Source organism: Kogia breviceps, chromosome 13 (genome assembly GCF_026419965.1).
Source record: "Kogia breviceps isolate mKogBre1 chromosome 13, mKogBre1 haplotype 1, whole genome shotgun sequence".
In the NCBI taxonomy this organism is placed as follows: Eukaryota; Metazoa; Chordata; class Mammalia; order Artiodactyla; family Physeteridae; genus Kogia; species Kogia breviceps.
The window spans coordinates 40,096,652-40,119,214 of NC_081322.1; the positions used below are offsets into that span (position 1 = coordinate 40,096,652).

General features: G+C 39.6%; 1 protein-coding gene across 3 annotated transcripts in view; it reads left to right on the forward strand.

Moving 5' to 3' along the window:
• The first annotated feature begins 9,326 nt into the window (after nt 1-9,326).
• The window catches only part of AFG1L (AFG1 like ATPase), a 201,286-nt gene continuing 188,049 nt past the window's right edge, over nt 9,327-22,563 (forward strand). For all 3 annotated transcript variants that reach the window (XM_059083931.2, XM_059083932.2, XM_067011566.1), the window contains exon 1: nt 9,327-9,656. In XM_059083931.2, coding sequence (XP_058939914.1) covers nt 9,521-9,656 — 136 coding nt within the window. In that variant the 5' untranslated portion in view covers nt 9,327-9,520. The remainder of the gene's footprint in view (nt 9,657-22,563) is intronic.

Consider the following 22,563-nt stretch of genomic DNA (forward strand, 5'->3'; position numbering starts at 1 on the left):
AAAGTTGGGTAATTACTTATCCAACTAATCTTCCCAAGAGGTCCATTTGAAAACAAAACAAAACACCCAGCTGATTCCTTTGAAGTCTAGGCCAAATCATGGCTAATTCTGAGTGTAGTCACCAGGTGCAAGTGCTAATACTTATAAACAAATGAGTTCATATAGCTTTATGATTGCATCTGTGAGTTTTGATGAAGAGCTGCAATTTAATTTAATTTTAGTTCCTCTGAAGAAGCAATCTATAGAACTGAAAAACACTTGAGTCTATTTGATTGCCTGGATATGCATTGCATCAAATTTAACCAAACAACAAAACTAGATTGGTCATGACTATCACTGCATGGCAATCAGAATTCTATATAGTATGGTATGCTTTTTGTCTATGTATATATATGATTTAAGGGCCTTTTGAAGAACTATCTAATTGAATAAGCTTTCAGTCCCTCTTACTCTTCAGGTAACTTCAAGAAAGAGTGGTGCCTATATTATCTTGGTTAAGTCACTTATCTCTAGGATCATTGAGTCTCAATATGTAAAATGGTTGGGTTAAAATCAGATCTTTAAGGTACCTTGAAGATTTAAAAATAATTTTTCTCATAAGTCTGGATATCCATATACATGAAGGTTTTTTTTTTGTAATGATGAATACTGAATACACATGCAGTATTAAACCTGGAACATTCTTGGAGTTGCCCTGGAAATACTAAAATTTGATTATTAGTTTTCATAATTCTATTTTTCTTTTTATTAACTGAAGTATAGTTGAACTACTATTGTGTTAGTTTCTGGTGTACAGCAAAGTGATTCAGTTATACATATATATACCTATTCTTTTTTCATATTCTTTTCCATTGTGGTTTATTATGGGATATTGAATATAGTTCCCTGTGCTACACAGTAGGACTTATTTATCTATTTTTTTTAAGAATCATTTTTTAAAAAAATTTATTTATGTTTGGCTGCGTTGGGTCTTTGCTGTTGCACGCGGACTTTCTCTAGTTGCTAGGAGCGGGGGCTACTCTTTGTTGCGGTTCGCAGGCTTCTTATTGCCGTGGCTTCTCTTGTTGTGGTTCACGGGCTCTAGGGCGCGCAGGCTTAGTAGTTGTGGCGCATGGGCTTAGTTGCTCCGCGGCATGTGGGATCCTCCCGGACCAGGGCTCGAACCCGTGTTCCCCGCATTGGCAGGCGGATTCTTAACCACTGTGCCACCAGCAAAGTCCTTATTTATCTATTTTATTTATTTATTTATTTATTTATTTTTGTGGTACGTGGGCCTCTCACTGTTGTGGCCTCTCCCATTGCAGAGCACAGGCTCTGGACGCGCAGGCTCAGTGGCCATGGCTCACGGGCCCAGCCACTCCGCGGCATGTGGGATCTTCCCGGACCGGGGCACGAACCCGTGTCCCCTGCATCGGCAGGCGGATTCTCAACCACTGCGCCACCAGGGAAGCCCTCTATTTTATATATAATAGTTTATATCTGCTAGTCCCAGTAATTATTTTTTTCTAATTATTGAGTTGGCCAAAAGGTTTGTTCGGTTTTTTTCTGTAAGATGGCTCTAGTAGCACTTAGTTGTCTTTAACTTCATTCAAAACAATTTTGTTAGATTGTATGTGTCAGCTGTCATATCAGAATGCATTTTAAAAAAGACTTATCTGGGCTTCCCTGGTGGCACAGTGGTTAAGAATCTGCCTGCCAATGCAGAGGACACGGGTTCAAGCCCTGGTCTGGGAAGACTCCATAGGCCATGGAGCAACTAAGCCCGTGTGCCACAGCTACTGAGCCTGCGCTCTAGAGCCCGTGAGCTACAACTACTGAAGCCCGCACACCTAGAGCCCGTGCTCCGCAACAAGAGAAGCCACCTCAATGAGAAGCCCGCGCACTGCAACAGAATAGCCCCCCGCTCACCTCAACTAGAGAAGGTCCGTGCGTAGAAACAGACCCAACAGAGCCAAAAAAAAAAAAAAAAGGCATCCAAATTGGTGAATTTTTGTGTAGCCATTTTAATATTGAAGATGAAAGAAAAAAGCAACATGTTTGGCATATTATGCGTTATTATTTGAAGAAAGGTAAAATCGGAACTAAAAAGCAAAAAAAGATTTGTGCAGTGTATGGAGAAGATACTGTGACTGATTGAACATGTCAAAAGTGGTTTGCAAAGTTTCGTGCTGGAGATTTATCGCTGGATGAGGCTCCCCGGTGGGGTAGACCAGTTGAAACTGATAGTGATCAAATCGAGACACTCATTGAGAACAATCAATGTTATACCACGCGGGAGATAGCTGACATACTCAAAATATCCAAATCAAGCATTGAAAATCATTTGCACCAGCTTGGTTATGTTAATCTCTTTGATGTTTGGGTTTCACATAAGCGAAAAAAACCTTCCTGACTGTATTTCCACATAGGATCTCTACTTAAATGTAATGAAAACTTTTTTTTTTTTTTTTTTTTTTTGGTTTTTGTGGTACACGGACCTCTCGCTGTTGTGGCCTCTCCCGTTGCGGAGCACAGGCTCAGCACCCATGGCTCACGGGCCCAGCCGCTCCGCGGCATGTGGGATCTTCCCAGACCGGGGCACGAACCCGTGTCCCCTGCATCGGCAGGCGGATTCTCAACCACTGCGCCACCAGGGAAGCCCTAAAACGTTCCGTTTTTAAAGCAAATTGTGGCTGGCGATGAAAAGTGGATACTGTACAATAATGTGGAACGGAAGAGATTGTGGGGCAAACGAAATAAACCACCACCAACCACACCAAAGGCCAGTCTTCATCCAAAGAAGGTGATGTTGTGTATATGGTGGGATTGGAAGAGAGTCCTCTATTATGAGCTCCTTCAGGAAAACCAAACGATTAATTCCAACAAGTACTGCTCCCAATTAGACCGACTGAAAGCGTCACTCGATGAAAAGCGTCCAGAATTAGTCAACAGAAAATGCATAATCTTCCATCAGGATAACACAAGACTGCTTGTTTCTTTGATGACCAAGCAAAAAGCTTGGCTGGGAAGTTCTGATTCATCCACTGAATTCACCAGACATTACACCTTTGGATTTCTATTTATTTAGGCCTTTACAAAGTTCTCTTAATGGAAAAAATTTCAATTCCCTGGAAGACTGTAAAAGGCACCTGGAACAGTTCTTTGCTCAAAAAGATAAAAAGTTTTGGGAAATGGGATTATGAAGTTGCCTGAAAAATGGCAGAAGGTAGTGGAAAAAAAGGGTGACTACGTTGTTCAATAAAGTTCTTGGTGAAAATGAAAAATGTGTCTTTTATTTTTACAGAAAAACCAAAGGCACTTTTTGCCCAACCCAATAAGAAAAGTATCAGAATGCATTTAGGAAATAAAGATGGAGGTAGGGCATGGGAAGATGAGATCAGTTTTCCAGTTTTTTGAGGATAGTATATATGGAGGTTCATGAAAACAAATGAGATACTTGTTAAATCACTGGGTTTCAATCACTTATGAGAAGATGGTAAGGTAGGTTAGGAACCAGATCTTGATTTTCTAAAGGTCCATAATAAATTGTATTTCATTCGGTAGACAGTAGGGAGGCATTGCAAGTTCAGAATCTGTGATGCAATGTGGTCAGATAGGTCACATTTTTGGAAACAAACCTGATAGCAAGATGGATCAGAGGAGAGACAGAGCCAGTTAGGAGATGACTGTATTACCCTCAGAAAGACAGGAGGAAGACCCAGTGGTAGTTGGTGGATTTATGCCATATTAAGATGATAGAGTCAATTATATCTAATGAAAGATTGCATGTGAATCATGAGGAAGAGAAATTAATTGAAGGTGGCTCCCAGATTACAAATTTGCATGTGGATTTTGGGGAGGTTAGAAATGGTTGGGTGTTGCTTCTATTTTAAAAAGAAAGATGGCAGAGAGGGCATGTGGAGAAATTACATAAGAAAAGCCTCTTCTGGGCTTCCCTGGTGGCGCAGTGGTTGAGAATCCACCTGCGGATGCAGGGGACACGGGTTCGTGCCCCGGTCCGGGAAGATCCCACATACCGTGGAGCGGCTGGGCCCGTGAGCCATGGCCGCTGAGCCTGTGCGTCCAGAGCCTGTGCTCCGCAAAGGGAGAGGCCACAGCAGTGAGAGGCCCGCGTACCACCAAAAAAGAAAAAAAAAAAAAAAAAAGCCTCTCCTTCCCCCTTAAAATTTGGGTAAGAAATATTTAAGGAGGAAATATATAGGTAAATAGACAAATAGACATATTATCGTGTGGCTCAGATAAAAAAAGAATATCCTGATAAAGGATATTCAAAACTGAAAAACACTCATACAACTCAATATCAAAAAAAAAGAAAAATCAAAAATAACCAAACAATCCCAATCCAAAAATGGGCAGAAGATCTGAATAGACATTTCTCCGAGGAAGCCATACAAACAGTTAATGGGCACGTGAAAAGATGCTTTACACTGCAAATTATTAGAGAAATGCAAATCAAAAGCACAATGAGGTATCATCTCACACCTGTCAGAATGGCCATCATCAAAAAGTCTACAGAAAACAAACTTTGGCAAGAATGTGAAGAAAAGGTAACCCTTATACACTGTTGGTGGGAATGTAAATTGGTGTAGCCACTATGGAAAACAGTATGGAAGTTCCTCAAAAAACTAAAAATAGGGCTTCCCTGGTGGCGCAGTGGTTGAGAGTCCACCTGCTGATGCAGGGGGCGCGGGTTCGTGCCTTGGTCCGGGAGGATCCCGCATGCCGCGGAGCAGCTGGGCCCATGAGCCATGGCTGCTGAGCCTGCACGTCCGGAGCCTGTGCTCCACAACAGGAGAGACCACAGCAGTGAGAGGCCTGCGTACTGCAAAAAAACAAAAAATAGAACTACCATATGATCTAGAAATTTCATTACTGGGTATATATCTAGAAAATGAGAAAACATTAATTCAACAAGATACATGCACCCCAATGTTCATAGCAGCACTATTTACAATAGCTAAGATATGGAAGCAACCCAAGTGTCCATGAACAGAGGGAATATATATACACACCATATATGTGTATGTGGTGTATATATGTGTTTATATATATGTGTGTTTATATATATATGTAGTGTATATATGTATATGTATATATATAAACAAATTATATATACAATGGAATATTACTCAGCCACAAAAAGAATGAAATTCTGCTATTTGCAGCAATATGGATGGACTTAGAGAATATTATCCTTAGTGAAATAAATCAAAGACAAGCACTGTATGATGTCATTTATATGTGGAATCTAAAAAATAAAACAAATTAACATAGATGCAAAACAGAAACAGAGATTTAGAAAACAAACTAGTGGTTACCAGTGGGGAGATGGAAGGGGGGAGTGGCAAGGTAGGGGTATGGGATTAAGAGATACAAGCTATTATGTATAAAATAGATAAGAAACAAGGATATATTCTATAGCACAGGGAATTATAGCCGTTATTTTATAATGTTAATAGCTTTTAATGGAGAATATTCTAAAAATACTGAATCACTATGCTGTACATCTGAAATTAATATAATATTGTAAATCTACTATATTTCAATTAAAAAAACCTGAAAAACAAACCAAACCAGTTATTTTGAATCTGTTGTTGAAAATAAGTAGAAAGAAAGTAAATAAAGAGTTGAGCAGTGAACATGACTTCAAATATTTTGTCTTTGGCCAGTCTCTAGTTACAGATGAAATAGTGTTTCATTAAGGAAAAAAATGGTAGCTTTTGTTGGAAGTTCAGCAGATGTGTAATTCTTACTTATTAGAAGGAATGGACTGCTTGCCACAAAATCTATACTTAATATAAATTTATATTACTGAGGTGGGTATATCTTGTTTAGAAATTTCCATAGGTAATAAGGCACTTAGGCTTATTTATTTAATTTGTTGAAATTAAGTAACCTAAATTATATTTTTGCCTAAGGATCTTTAATTACAAATATTGGAATTTAGAAGCTAGATATTTTGACTCTGACTTCAGAAAATGAGTTTTTATGGTTTAAATCATTCCTTATGTGTCTTCAAATGAACCATATTGTCTCTTGTAGCTAAAGTGTTTCTTTGTTAAATTAGAAGAACCTATAATTATGAGGAAACATGTGTGATGATAAATAAATGAATGAATAAATAAGTGAAAAATAAGGGCTCTTTGGCTGTATTCCAATTTCTTCTCTGATGTTGAATTTGATGGTTTTTTGTTTGTTTGTTTGTTTGTTTTTTTTTCGGTACGCGGGCCTCACACTGCTGTGGCCTTTCCCGTTGCGGAGCACAGGCTCCGGACGCGCAGGCTTAGCGGCCATGGCTCACAGGCCCAGCCGCTCCACGGCATGTGGGATCTTCCCGGACCGGGGCACGAACCCACGTCCCCTGCATCGGCAGGCGGACTCTCAACCACTGCGCCACCAGGGATGCCTTGATGGTGTTTTTTATTAATCTTCAAGTGGACTCAAAATATTAGGAGCACCACTGATTTCATGAAGCAGGTAGTCTGGTTTTTACAGGAAGACTAAAATGATGATAAATTTTGTATTTGTACTAAGACAACTCATTCAGTCACTTAATACACATTTATGGAATGTGTACTAACTTAGGCACTATTCTAGGCCCTGGGGATACAGCAGTGAACAAAAGAGACATTAATCCCAGTCTACATGGAGCTTAAACTCTAGGAAGAGCAGATAATAAGCTAAAAATTAGTAAAGTATATATAGTGATGTTGGAGAAAATAAAGCTAGGAAGGAGGAAGTTAGGTAGTTAGGTGGTTAGGCAAGGTAGCATAAGGAACTAAGGACACAAGGAAGTGAACCAAGTAGACATCTTGGAGGAGAGCATTCCATGTAGAAGGCAAAGGAAATGTAAAAGCTTTGAGGTGGAAAACAGGTTTGTGAGTTCCAGGAACTCACATACCATAGTATGTTATCGACCAACCACTTTCTTTCCCATTTTTGTCATCATTTTTAAAAAAATGATTGCATTGATTGATTGATTGATGGCTGTGTTGGGTCTTCATTGCTGCACGCAGGCTTTCTCCAGTTGCAGCGAGCGGAGGCTTCTCTTGTTGCGGAGCACGAGCTCTAGGCATGCGGCCTTCAGTAGCTGTGGCACGTGGGCTCAGTCATTGTGGATCTCGGGATGTAGAGTGCAGGCTCAGTTGTTGTGGTGCACGGGCTTAGTTTCTTCACGGCATTTGGGATCTTCCCAGACCAGGGCTCGAACCTGTGTCCCCTGCATTGGCAGGTGAATTCTTAACCATGGTGCCACCAGGGAAGCCCTGGCCTGGTTTTGTCCCTGAGATTAGAGTCCAGAACTAATTGGCACTTCTCTAGGGAGATTTTTTAGTAGGAAAAGATAATCCTTTGTGATTTTTCTGATTTACTTTTTCTGATAATGTTCAAAATTCCTTTTAGGGCTTTTTTTTTGTTTTTGTTTTAGCAATTGCAGGAACAGCAGGATTTGGGGATTTTTTTTTTTTTTTTTTTTTTCTGTTTTGTTTTTTGCGGTACGCGGGCCTCTCACTGTTGTGGCCTCTTTCGTTGCAGAGCACAGGCTCTGGATGCGCAGGCTTAGTGGCCATGGCTCACGGGTCTAGCCGCTACGCGGTATGTGGGCTCTTCCCGGACCGGGGCACGAACCCGTGTCCCTTGCATCGGCAGGCAGACTCTCAACCACTGCACCACCAGGGAAGCCCTGGGATTGGTACTTTAATAAAATAGTTTACAGTGGCTACTTAATAAGTTTTCTGGTCATAATACTCTTCAATACAACAAATGAATTTAAATTATTTCCAAGTTACCTCATATTTGTACACAGTAAGGTTCATTTGCCATGTTTCTGTCCACTTGCACAGTCATGTGAAAATTTCCTGCAGATCTTCCTGCCAATTTGGCATTAAACTATCAATGAGTTCCTATTTCACTTCCATAATTATTAAGCCTTTGGAATCTCTACTAAGAGGTAATTTCATTGACCAAGACCAAGACAAGCAGTTGTTTTCCCAGAGCAAACAAAATGATATCCAGACACTCTCTGAAAGTCTTGAGGGTAATGAATAGGTAAGTCAAGGAAGAAACAGTCCAGTTTTTTCAAAAGGCCTTTCACAAAGTGTCACACCAAAAATTAGTAACATTAAATGAAACAAACATGGAGGAATAGTTTGTTGTGTCAGACAATGGAATTAAAGATAGAAAAAAATGTGAAATGACATTTTGAAAGACAGAAAATAATTTTTCTATAAACGATTTGACAGAGTCAGTAGAGAAATCTCCAAAATATTATACCATGCTATATGCTCTCCTTTTCCTGTTTCTTTGGGAATCTTCTATTGTAGACCAACTACCTAACTTCCTGGAACTCTTTCTAGTGTAGTCTGAAACGTGGCTTTCTCCTTCCTGTAATCCAGTTATTTTATTTTTATTTTTTTGGTCCCACTGCGCCACCCGGGATTATAGCTCCCTGGACCAGGGATGGAAGCCGTGCCTGCTGCAGCAGAAGCGCAGTCTTAATCACTGGACTGCCAAGAAAGTCCCTAGTCCAGATTTTCTTGCCTGCCTGCCTTAGCTGACTCGATTCCCTGTTCTTGGAAGGTCTTCATTTCCTGTTAAAAGTAAAGCTTCTAGAAGGCCTTCCTGATTTCCCAGCCAAAGTGCTCTTTCACTGATTCCAGAACACCTAGTAGAATCTTTGGTCGCTTTCTTTATCCTTCCTTACCGTATTGCCTTCCTCTTCTGGACAGCAGTTTGTATTCCCAATACAGTTATCATAGTGACTCAAAACATTTTTTGTTTAATCAAATTAGGGCAGATCACTTAGAAATTCCTCCTTAGATACACTGTCCCACAGCCACTCTATCTACTTGTCCATCTCGGGCCATTGGCTTTCCCATGTTACACAAATTTTCCATGTTCTTTCAAAACATTTGAGTGTATGCCACATTGAAAATGATTTATGCTCTTGAAATACAGAAAATAAAAGTGGTAGGAGAACATTTCACGTACTCTGCCAAAGATGCGTTGGACGCTGGAGGCAAATAAATTGGGGATAACCGTTTACGGAGGTAACAATATTTCGTTAAAATAGAAGGCCCACTGGATCACCTACACTTTATTTAGGTTTTGGAATCTCGGTCAGGTAAGCTAACCGAAAAGGCTCAGGAGTGGTTACTTGAATACACGCGGCAAACACGTTCTAACTCCTTGAAAATGTTTTTAGATCCGCTGCCGCAGGCGCAGGGCGGACAACTGCCCCTACCCCAGACTAAAGCTGCCCTCCACCGCGTCCCTTCGCCCGGCCCCCGCGCCGCCGCACTGCATGCTGGGAGTCGTAGTCCCGGTTTGCTTTGCCCGGAGGGATCGAAGGGCACCGGAGTCCAGCTTGCCCTCGCGCTATTAGAGGTCGCGTTCTTCCGCTGCTCCCTTTCGTTCTGTCGGGCGGAGCCTTCCGTGAGCACGGCTGGATTTGTCTGTGCTACTGTCTCTCTTCTGGGTTTCAATAAAGTTTTCCTCTTCCTTCCCCTGTACGGAGCTCAAGATGGCGGCCTCTTGGTCGCCCTTGGTTACCCTGCGCTTAGCGCCGAGCCGGCTGAGAGGAAGATGTGTCCGGTGCAGGGCTTGGGCCGCTGCTGTCCCCACTTCGGTCACCGCCCCTGGAAACCCCTTTTGTAAAGGTTAGTGACTGTATCTGGAGTAAGCCGAGACGACTGCTTATGACCGGGGAAGTCTCGGGGCAGTCACCCTCCCTCCTCGAGCTCCCCAAACTGCCTCCTTGGTTCACGGTTTTCGAGAGGTTTCTTCGAGAGGAGTTCCACCCTCTCTTGCACCGCTGTTACTGCCTGCTCATGAAGGAGCACTGAGGGAGGTGGCCCAGAGTGACTTTCATTTTGAGGGTTAGAGGTCGACCCAGGGTTTGTTCCTTCCTGGCTGTTAGAGACCTGTAAACCCAGGTGTGGGGAGTACCTCGCTTGAAGGGATTCAAGTGTGGGGTTGAGGCCTGGGAACTCTTCCAACCTGCCCCATCCCAAGCTCTCCAGGCTGGTGACCCGGGACTGTACCTCTGACACCTGCAGGCCCCGTGGGCTCTCTGGATTGCGGGAATGCAAGTGTACAGACATTCTCAGATTGAGGGATTGATTCTTTGTGTTCTTTTCAAGTCCTAGAGGCTTCAGCGAGGCATATTTTGTCACCGGGCTTGCATCAGTCATTCATTCTTTCAAATTGTTATTCATGAATGAATGAACCTGTATTTTGAGTAACCAAGGCCACAGGAGTGCTAGTTTTACTATATTCATATACTCCCACTAAATTGCGGGCTACTCAAAGGCAAGGACTGGGTGTCATTGTTTCCTCAGCACTTAGCACAGTGGCGCCTGATGGGCAGACATATTTTTTGAATGAATGAATGACGTTATTCTTATTGCTCCCTCATCCACATACTTACGCTTTCCTTTTTAAAAAAAATCTCCAGGCACCCCACCGTTATACATCTTAATAAACTGATTCTTATTGACAGTTTAGCTAAAACTCTGTCAATCTTTGATTATTATCATAAATAGAGTTGAAATTAATAGTAAAACTGTGATTAAGTCACCTTAGGTTTTACTGTAAAGTTTAGCATAATCCACTTACTGTATAATGGAATATTTTGGTAGCATGAGGTTTCGATCTTAATATAAACTATTAAAAAAGAATTTTGGAATAGGCTATACAAGCAAATAACACACAGTTCAAAAGGTACAAGAAGGAATTCGGTAAAATGTTGACTTTCTTCCACTCCTGTCCCACAGCCATTTAGTTTTCCATCCCAGAGGCAACTTCTCATACTTGTTTCTTATGTATTCTTCCAGAGACATTCTGTATATATCCACCATATATACTTATAAATAACTGAATTAAAGAAAAATAGAAATGATAATATACTATACACACTGTTCTGGTCCTTTCTCTTTTTTTTCATGTAGTATATCTTGGCGATCATTCCATATAAATATGTGTAGAACTGCCTCTTTTTTTTTTTTTTTGGCTGCCACAAGGCATGTGGGATCTTAGTTCCCCAACCAGGGATTGAACGGGCCCTCCCTGCATTGGCGCAGAGTCTTAACCACTGGACTGCCAGGGAAGTCCCTGTACCTCATGTTTTAAATGGTTAAAATAGAATTCCATTCAATGCATGTACCATAATTTATGAAAATTAGGATTTAAGGAACATTAGCATAACAACATGAGCCTTAATGTTTGTTCTGGGTCATGCAATATGATAAGTGCTTATCTTGTTTAATTCCCATTATCCTCATTTTGGGGATGAGGAACCCAAGGTTGCAGCAGTTATTTGGCTAGTTAAGTGGCAGAATTTGTTTTGAATGTGGACGTTTGATGAAAATGCAGTTAGAGGTCAATTTAATTGTAACTAAAGTTACTCCCTCCCCCTCTTTTAGTAAAAGAAAAATTTAAGTTGAAACATTATTCAGTATTTAGAGTCTGATTTAAGTTTGTTTTCTATCCTTTTCTTGATGTTTTGGGGGGTTATTTACTGTTGACGTTTGTTTTATCTCCTTATTTTCATCTTTTCAAGCCTACTGTTTAGTGCAGTGTAATGTGAGGGAAGCACATTACACTTAATGTTAAACAAAAGAAAGAAGTAGATAAAGGAAAGGAATGAGGGGAAAGGAAGAGCATGTTCTTTGTTTTTATGCTTCATTTAATCTTTCTTTCTTTCTTTTTTTTTTTTTTTCCTTAATTTATTTACTTATTTGGCTGCATGGGCTCTTGGTTGCAGCATGTGGGATATAGTTCCCTGACTAGGGATCGAACCTGGGCCCCCTGCATTGGGAGCATGGAGTCTTAGCCACTGGACCACCAGGGAAGTCCCCATCTAAGCTTTAATGCCAGCCTTGGCTCTAAGACATTTTGGAAACTGGAAATGTGAAAACTTTAGGGGTCCTAAAATGCTGTTCATTCAGATCACCTAACTTTAAATTCCTTAGGAAGTACAACTTATGAATTCCATTTTTGGATATATGTATTTCCATTTGTTAGATTATTAAACAATTGAAAGTATCAATAAAATTTGGTATCTTAAATAATTTAAGTATATATGTCAATTTTTATATTACTGCTTGTTTTCTTTTAGGTCTAAGTGTATCTTCATTTAATGTAACAGTTATTCCAATCTCCAGATAGTTATGGGGAAACATTTTATTTTATTTTTAAAATTTATTTTATGTTGTGTATTTTATTTATTATTATTATTATTTTTGGCTGCGTTGGGTCTTTGTTGCTGAGCGCAGGCTTTCTCTAGTTGTGGTGAGTGGGGGCTACTCTGCGCTGCAGTGCACCAGCTTTTCATTGTGGTGGCTTCTCTTGTTGCAGAGCACGGGTTCTAGGTGCGCAGGCATCAGCAGCTGCAGCATGGGGGCTCCGTAGTTGTGGCACACGGGTTTAGTTGCTCCGCGGTGTGTGGGATCCTCCCGAACCCAGGCTCGAACCCGTGTCCCCTGCATTGGCAGGTGGATTCTTAACCACTGCGCCACCAGGGAAGTCCTGTGGGGAAACATTTTATTAGAAATCAGAGTGGTCATGGTGTGGGTAGAAAATGTGTCGAGATTGCTAATTCAGTTGAAGTCTTGTATTAAGTGTATGGAGGGGGAAAGTGAATGAAATTGGCTCCCAGGCCTTGAATAGTTTATAGTCTTGGGAGATGGAATTACAATAGCTAATGTTTATTGAGCCCTTTCTGTGTTCCAGGCAGTCTGCTAGCCGTTTCTTTCTCTCATAATTTTATCTTCATAAAAACTCTATTATAAAGTAATTTTAAAATTTTTAAAAATTTTTTATTTTTTAATGTTTCTTTTAAAAAATTTTATATTGGAGTATAGTTGTTTTACATTGTTGTGTTAGTTTCAGGTGAAACTGAATCACTTTAGTGATTCAGTTATACATATACATATATCCATTCTTTTAAAGATTCTTTCCCTATATAGGTTATTACAGAGTATTGAGTAGAGTTCCCTGTGCTATCTATAAAGTTATTGTCATCTCTATTTTATAAACGACTAAACAGGAATGGCCACTCAAGTGGTATTTGAGCCCATGCATTTTCCCTCCAGAAGCACAAACTTAACCAACCACTGTGTTCTACTAGCTCTTTACCATGACAATGAACATTAACACCACCATAATCTAGGCCCATCTGAAGTGTTGTAGGACTACAGAAGAGAAAGCAGCTCTGCTTGAGAGGAGAGGGCTTTTTAGCAAAAGTGTGGAAGTGAGCTGCACCTGGCCCTTATTGGTGTATGTATAGTCCCTCAGGGGGAGCAGCTAGAGATGAAACTTGGCAGGTGGGCTGGATTCTGGTTAGGTTAGAAGAGTCCTGTGTAGTATGCAAAGATGTGTAGTCTCGGGGGGATACTGTTGAAGATTTCTTAAGAAGTGATCAGGTCCATTTTAGCATGATTATCCCTGTGGCTACCTGAAAAGCAGGTCAGGAACGCCTGGATGGGAAGCTTGGTGATTATTTAGGAGGAAGTTGTAGTAGTTCAGGGAGAATGATTTAGGCTCTGAATTACTGCTGTGGTAAAGATGGAGAGCAGGGCAGCAAAGGAGGGAATTCAGAGACCCTGCTTTGGTAAAATTGGCAGGATTTGGGGGAGACAAGGAAAGAGAGGAGTTAAGGTCAATTTGGGTTTCCTAGTTTGGGTAATTTAATGGCATCAGATTCCATCTATCAAAGGAAACTAAACAAATGAAAAGTAAGGCCAGAGGCATTTTAGGGGGAGGTTCTATTTTGGATATGTTAAAGTTGAGGTGTTAGTGATAATTCCAGGTAAATAAGTCTAAGTAGTTGTAGGAAATATGGGATCTGAGTCTAAGAAAGGAAATATGAGGTGTTGAGAGCCATGAGAGTGGAAGAACTAGCCTTGGAATATTTGTAGAATGCAAAGGAGAAAAGGCTAGGGATGAGTTCTTGAGGAAAACTGATGTTTTATGAGCAGAAGGTGACCTCATCACGAGAGCAGTTAGGTCACAGGGGAGATTGGAGAGAAGCCAAGGAAGAGAACGCTTCTAAGTTTTCTAAAACTTAAAATCAGCGTATCTATTTTACTTAAGCTAGCCTTAGAAATTAAGTTTCTTTCTTTCTTTCTTTCTGGTTTTTTTTTTTTTTTTTTACTTCTTGTCTACACTGCATGGCATGTAGGATCTTAGTTCCCAGACCAGGGATGGAACCCGCACCCCCTGCAGTGCAAGTGCGGAGTCTTAACTGCTGGACCACTAGGGAAGTCCCAGAAATTAAGTTTATTTCATAGAGACAAGATAATATGACAGTCACACCTTGTGATTTCTTATCATTGTAGTGTCCTTCTGTATCTCAGTGTTATACTTTTAGATCTCTGTATTAACTGAAGATTCGTATTTACCTTTAGCTCACAATCTCTTCTTTAGTACATGTACATTGGAGATCTTGATTAGGTATTAATGTGAGTAGAACTCAGCCATATGAATTAGTATTATTTATTGGTTGTATAGATTAGTGGTTAAGAAAATGGACTTTGGACTTTTATTACCCAATTAGATGAACACCCTGTGTGAAACTTCATGTTTCTTGGATTTCCGTTAATGTTTATTATTATATTAGAAAAGAAGGTTCATGCCTGCTTCTGAGACTGATTAACTTCATGATAATGGTTTCTTTCAATTTTTTTTTTTAAGCATAGCACAACTTATTACATGGCATAGCTAGTGCCCAGATGTGGTTCTGGGGTGGAGGGTGGGCAGATGAAATAGGGTGGGTTCAAGAGTAGAACCCATTAGAAAGGAACTTTAGAAGTCCAGAGATGGATTATTGATCTACTGTAGATTTGCACTGTGTTATACCTCAAGAGCTTCATTCTCTTTGTTTAAATAAATGATGAATATTTAAATGGGTTTCACTATTTTAAAAATATTAACTTTTTTTTTGGCTGCGTCGGGTTTTAGTTGCGCCAAGTGGGCTTCTCTCTATTTGCAGCGTGCGGGCTTAGTTGCCCTGCGGCATGTGGGATCTTAGTTCCCCGACCAGGCATCTAACCGGTGACCCCTGAATTGCAAGATGGATTCTTAACCACTTAAATCCTGGTTTTACCTATTTTGGATTTGTCTTTTCACAAAAGTACCACAGAAATAATAGATGTCAAGGGCCCAGTGCAATAATACGCTCTATAAATTCTGACAGAAGGTCATGTAGCCTCAGCTTGACTATATCTAATACTCTTTCCCTAGGCCACTCATATTTTTTTCTTACTTGTGACTAAGATTTGTTCTAATTTCTCTTTTAAGAGCCTTTTGAATATGTCTGTTCTTCCTGCTGTGTTTTGTCTTCCTTGCCTAAGGTCCTCTGTTGAGGTTACATTTTTGTGTGTACCCTGCTGTGGAGGTACCTCATACTTTAATCTCCAAAATCTTTTTTCATAACCTTCTTTCACTGTCCTACTTGTCCTTCTTATTTCTTCTCTCCGTTCAGCTCATCCTAGATGATACTTTTCAACACATTATCTATCCATATTCTTGAACAGGTGTGCCAGTTTTCAACAATTTTTAAAGCCTGAACATGTAGTTCTTAGTGTAGTTACATCAAAGCTTCATAATGCAATTTATATCTTAAATGTAATTCCTGTAGATTCCATTTAAAAATTCCTATTTATACATTTGTGTAAAAAAATTTAAAATAAATGAACATAACAAATAGACATTATTTTTCTTTATTGTTTGAAAGAAAATAGACCCCTTAGATCTCCTTATTAAATAGTGTTTGAAAAGGGTGAATATTAAGGAGTTACTCAGTACGGTAGGCCATGCCTATAATTACTTCAGAATAGCTTTATTCAGATTTTTAGGCAGTATTTTACTGATTTGTTATGAAATATAAGTACTGTTTTTTTCCTTTTGTAAGGTTACACACATTGGCACATTTAAGATTAACTAGCTTCGAAAGGAAAAGAATGATAACTGGCAAGCATTTAGTTTTAGTTTTCATAATTTTTCTATTTAAATCAAAAGCACCCTTTTAAAGCCCCTAAATCATCCTTTTATAAATAAAGTAAATGCATTCCTTGATGATGGCTTATGTTGTTTTTTTAAAGAAAGAGTTTAATTAAGATTTGATTTTCTTCTATTCTGCACTTTGTTTATTCATCACTGAATCAAACATAGGTGTTTAATGTCACTGGTAAATCTGACTTTTTGGGTCATTGGTGACCATTGCAGTTTTCGAAAAAAGCAGCTGAATATTTCTCTTTGGGGTATGAATAGAACATAATAGAGCATAAACGGGCTGCCTGTGACCTTAGCATGGGCTTCTGTCATTGTAGGAGAACATTTCTGGTCAGTGGCCACTGTTTACAGTTTGTTAAAATCAACATAAATGTACAAAACACTCATGAATAATTGTGAACACAGTATTTGAATGGATGTTTAATAAATATGCATTAAAAATATAATTACAGTAATGAAGTTACAGCTGAAATTTTAATCCAGCCCTTTAGAAATATTAAATGTGCTTTTCCTGATTGTGCATTTTTCTCACAGCAGTGGGTAAACATTTTAAACTGGAAATCTAAATTCCTTATATAGTTTTGATTTCATTTAACTAAGCATGTGTTCTTTTTTGGCAACAATCTTCTTTCTCTTTGTGAAGAAGTGAAGCTCATTTTATTCCATAACTGTTACTTAGAAGAATTTTGATCAGTTCTGTCGTAGGACTAATGAACATATGGGATACCAGATGAATAATAAAATGTGACCTGGAAAGACTAGACTGTGATTTTGGTTTCATCCCATGGTACTGGATCAGTCATTTAATTTGGTATTTCCTTTTTCTCATCTGTAGAATGGGATTAGTCATCCTAACTCTGCCTTCCTCACATGTCATCTATGAGGCCCCGATAAGTTATTATATAATATGAGAAAGTCCTTTGAAAATTATAAGAAATGTTATATAAATGTAGGGCTATGCTGGGAGTAATTGAAATATTAATATCGAAATGCTAGAGGTGGTGGATTCCAGTCAGTGAATAGGAATGGGATGAACTCAACTCTATGTATAATTACTAAAACCATTTTGATTTTCCGGGAGACTCACTTATATTAACAATGGCAAAGTGCTCAGTCTGATTTCAGTGCTTTGAATTCCAGAAAACGAAGTTTTGATTTTTCTAAGATTGTTCAGAGGGCCTCTATAGATAACCAGGGATGGTTGTTGTTATCCTGGACTTAACTACCTTTTCTCTGGATATTCTGAATATCTAGAGGGTCTTAGAAAATATGAGCTACTGCTTTCATCATGATGTTTCAAAGAAAGCTGTTGAAATTTGATTTATAGTATGCAGGTAAGTCACTAAGGTAAATTATCTTAATTTAGTAAGATACTGCTTATGAATACTATTTTCAAAGGAACTCAAGTTGTTAATTATTTGCTATGCAGCAAGATATGAAGATAACATTTCATGGGATCATAGAATAATAGAGCTGAAGAGGACCTCTTGGTTATGTAGTTAAATGTCAGGTGGGAAGGTAGTTTCTGCCTTTATTGTTTCTTTTTGAGGCATCCTGTTCATTTTTTTTTTTTTTTTTTTTTGTGGTACGCGGGCCTCTCACTGTTGTGGCCTCTCCCGTTGCGGGGCACAGGCTCCGGACGCGCAGGCTCAGCGGCCACGGCTCACGGGCCCAGCCGCTCCGCGGCATGTGGGATCTTCCCGGACCGGGGCACGAACCCATATCCCCTGCATCGGCAGGCGGATTCTCAACCACTGCGCCACCAGGGAAGCCCTGTACCAGGTCTTAGTTGCAGCACGCGGGCTCCTAGTTGCAGCATGTGTGGGATCTGGTTCCCTGACCGGGGATTGAACCTAGGCCCCCTGCATTGGGAGCACGGAGTCTTAACCATTGGACCACTAGGGAAGTCCCGATAATGTCCTTTGATATGCAAATATTTTAATTTTGATGAAGTCCAATTTATTTTTTCTTTGGCTGCTTTTGGTGTCATAGCTAAGAAATCATTGCCTAATCCAGGGTCACGAAGATTTACAATTATGTTTTCTCCTAAGCATTTTAAAGTTTTAGCTCTTACAGTTACGTTTTTGATCCATTCCTACTGGGGTTTAATTGAGAGTCCTTAAGTCTGAGTTTCACAGGTGATTGTGATGTCCAGACGGGATTGGGTTTAGAAAGTCCATACCTGTTAAGAGAGATCAGGGATTGGCAACTTTTTTCTGTAAACATTCAGATAATACTTTTGTCCTTGCCTGTCATGGTCTCTGTTACAACTTTAGCTGACCCTCCATATTTGTGAGTTTGGCATCCGCAGATATAGCGGGCCAACTATTCATTGTGCTACACCATTTTATATAAGGGACTTGAGCATTTGTGGATTTTGGTATATGCAGGAGGTCCTGGAACCAATCCCCTGCAGATACTGAGGGACAACTATACTCAACTCTGGTGTTGTAGTGTGTAAACAGCCAGAGATAGTAGACTAATGCGCATGGCCAATTTGGCCTGCAGGCTGTAGTTTGCAGAGACCACTGGACTAGGTAAATATTCATGTATACTTTATTTTTTTGGTTTGAAATTTTTTATATATTTACATTTTAAAACCATCTGGAGGGCTTCCCTGGTGGCGCAGTGGTTGAGAATCCGCCTGCCGATGCACGGGACACGGGTTCGTGCCTTGGTCCGGGAAGATCCCACATGCTGCGGAGCGGCTGGGCCCGTGGGCCATGGCCGCTGAGCCTGCGCGTCCGGAGCCTGTGCTCCGCAATGGGAGGGGCCACAGCAGTGAGAGGCCCGCGTACCACAAAAAAAAAAAAAAAAAAAAGCCATCTGGAAAGTATTTTGGTATGCAGTATGAGGGGATAATCTAAATTAATTTTTCTTTTGTCTTCCAGTTGTCCAGATGTCACTTGTTGAATGATCTCTTGGATCCCATTGCTTAATTTATTTATTCAACAAATATTTATTGTGTGCCTATCATATGCCAGGCATTGTAGGTGCTAGGTATACAGTGAATTAAATAGACATGGTACCTTCCCTCTTGTGTCTTGCAGTCTAGTTGAGAGAGACAGACATAAAATAAATAACAAATAGATAATTACAAGTTGGGTGATAAAAGAACAGTGATAATATTTGGTATGCCTCCCTCTTTTATTATATATTAAATTATTCCATGAAGACTTCTTTTTGGAATATCTATTCTGTTCATTGATCTTTTGCTCATAGTGTTTTATATTTATTTTCTCATCTGGTAGTCAAGATCCCTCTCATTACTTTGCATCTTCATGATTTTCTAAGGATTTTGGAATGGATTTTGGTGGAACTGTATTTAATCTGCAAATTAATTTGTGAAGAACTGACAATGTTATAATGTTGTGCATTTCTTTTCAATAACACTGTGTCCAGTTTCCCAAATTTTCATTTATGCCTTTGAGAACGATTTTAGTTTTCTTCCCATAGATCTTACAAATTGATTGTTACTATGACTCTTCTTTATTCTAGACTTTTAATCTTTTTGTTTGTTTGTTTCGTTTTGTTGTTTTTGTGTTACACGGGCCTCTCACTGCTGTGGCCTCTTCCGTTGCGGGGCACAGGCTCCGGACGCGCAGGCTGAGCGGCCATGGCTCACCGGCCCAGCCGCTCTGCGGCATGTGGGATCTTCCCAGACTGGGGCACGAACTGGTGTCCCCTGCATCAGCAGGCAGACTCTCAACCACTGCGCCACCAGGGAAGCCCTAGACTTTTTATCTTAATTGTAAGTGGGATCCATTTTTTTTTCTACTGTATTTCCAACAGGTCATTGCTAATATGTCAGAAAGATAAAGCCATTAAAATGTTTTCCAGTATTCTCCTTTGCTTAAGAGGGGGTATAATTAAGCCACTGAGTTCTTTAAAATTCATAAGTGGCTTCCTGGAAACTTCAGGATTAAATTCAAACTGCTTATCGTTGTAAGGCCCTGTGTCACCTGGTTCCTTTATATTTTTCTAGTAGCCCAAGCCCGCTGTACCTTTCACTTTATATCTCAATACTGAACTTGTTTCATTTTCTTTAGTGTACTATCCTCTCATATTTCACAGGCTTCTCACAGCTTAATGCATTTCCTTCCCTTCCTTCCATTTTTCCCTGGCTAACTCCTGTTTGTCCTTTAGCTCTCAATTGAAACATCATTTCCTGAGTACCCTTATCTCCTTAAGCTAGGTTACTAGCTTTGGCTCTGTGATCTCATAGCATCCTCCTCTTCCCTTTACTTCATACCACACTTTGTTAAAGTTGTTTATCCACTTGTTTATATCTCCCCCAGTGCCCTGTTGGTATTTTGAGTGCAGTTACAGTGCCTGTCTAGCTAGCTGTGTTTGAAGTTTTTAGTACAGAGCTTTACACTCTATAGCTGCTTTATAATTTGTGGAATTAGTTGTTGCTTATTCAGTTTTTCTATTTAATAGGTTTTCAAATGATTCTTTTCAGTATAATTAAGTTTTTGAACCTAATTGCACCTGTTGGTACTTTTATCCCATTTTGTAGCACGGCAACATCATCTTGACTGTGATGCAGCACTGATTTGTCTCCTAACTTTGTGTCATCTTTGTATTTGAGGGCTAGGTCTTCATTTAGTGCCAGATTTTGTTCTCAAAGCTCAAAAAGGTGTACCTAAATCTAGTCAGTCAAAATTCTTAAAAGCCAGCTATGTGAAATATAAGGGCTTTTAGATTTATATGGAAAGGAATTTCTTTCCTCTAACACTTCAACTTTGGGCTTTTAGTAAAAAAGCTGCTGACTCACAGACATAGAAAACAAACTTATGGTTACCAAAGGGGAAAGACGGGAGGAGGGATAAATCAGGAGTTTGGGATGAACAGATACACACGACTATATATAAAATAAACAACAAGGACCTACTATATAGCACGGGGAACTGTATTCAATATCTTGTAATAGCCTATAATGGAAAAGAGTCTGAAAAAAGAATATGTATATGTATAACTGAATCACTTTGCTGTACAGCTGAAACTAACACAGCATTGTAAATCAACTATATTTCAATTTTAAAAAAATCTGCTGCGGCTGCCGGTTTTTACAAGAGTGCCGTTTATTAGCAGAGGCAGGTTGAGCCCAGAGTGCAGTCAGGGGAGATCTCTAGCTGGGCCTGAGTAGGATGGAGACCCCGGAGGAGTGGGTTGTTGGTTGCTCCAGGAGGCTTGAGAACTTCAAATTAGAGGGCCTGAGAGAGGTTTGTGTTTTTTCTGTTGCCTGGCTGTGATACATGGGAGCACAATCTTCACTTGTCTGTAGTGTTATGGTGATTTTAATGAGGGCAATATCCTGGTGGTAGTTTGGGGTCACTTAGCTTGAGATCCTGTCTTGCCTATTCACTTAAATTTTCTAACATTTTGTGGTGTTTTAGTTTCCTCATTTGTAAGAAATAACAATACCTACCTTAGATTTTTTTGGAGAAGATAATATATAGAATACCTTTCAGAATTCTATCACTCATAAATTTTCAAATGAATCCAAGGTCTGCAAAGAAAACCTTAAGTTGTTAAAATGAACCTAAAGCATATAACTTTTCTGGGTTACATGGATACCTCTTGTAATCTGTTAATTTTGTATAATATCCTTAATTCTACTGAAGTAAACACATGTAATGCCTTGAAGTAGTCAAGACTCATCACAAATCGTATTGAATATTTCTGAACATACAACCGTCTAGGAAGGAATAATGCAAAAAGATAGTTTTCTTTACCTTGAAAACTCTTTAAATTTGTATGGTCATGTGTTATCTTGCATATCTTCAATTCTTTCCTTTAATCATAGGATACTTTTGAGCTGAGAAATCTTTACAGAATGTTTTTGAGCTGAAACCCACTTTACTGACAAGCTGTATGTAAAACTTCTGCACATTAAACTACATCTCTACTGATTTTGAGTATGAAGTTGGAGATGGATTCTCAAAAACTATTTAACCTCAGGTATTAAAACAAAAAAAACCCCTTAAGGGTGAAGCAAACCTTTAAAATAACATTTCTGAAAGGAGAATGCTTACTTTTTGTTGAAATAGTCTGGTCCACCATTTTGCTTAAGTCTCTAAAGAATATCTCTAAGACTTTCTTAACTATCTACCTTTGTATAGAATTTGAAATTCCATTCCAATTTAAAGCACCAAAGAACACAGAGACCACACATCCCCTTTGTTGTTATTTCTCAGCTCTATGGAAACAGTGTCAACACAGTTAAGCCTTATAACATATGTTTTAGTCAGGGTTCTCCAGAGAGACAGAACCAATAAGATGTATATACATTTAGAAAGAAATTTATTATAAGGTATCAGCTCATGCAGTTATGGAGATTGACAAGTCCCAAGATCTACAGTCAGCAAGCTGGAGACCCAGAGACCCAGGAGAGCTGGTAGTGTAATTCCAGTCTGAGTACGAAGGCCTGAGAACCAGGAGAGCCCATAGTATAGTTCTAGTCCAAAGACTGGCAGGCTTAAGACCCATGAAGAACTGATGTTTCAGTTTGAGTCCAAAGGCAGGAGAAAACTGATGTTCCAGCTTAAA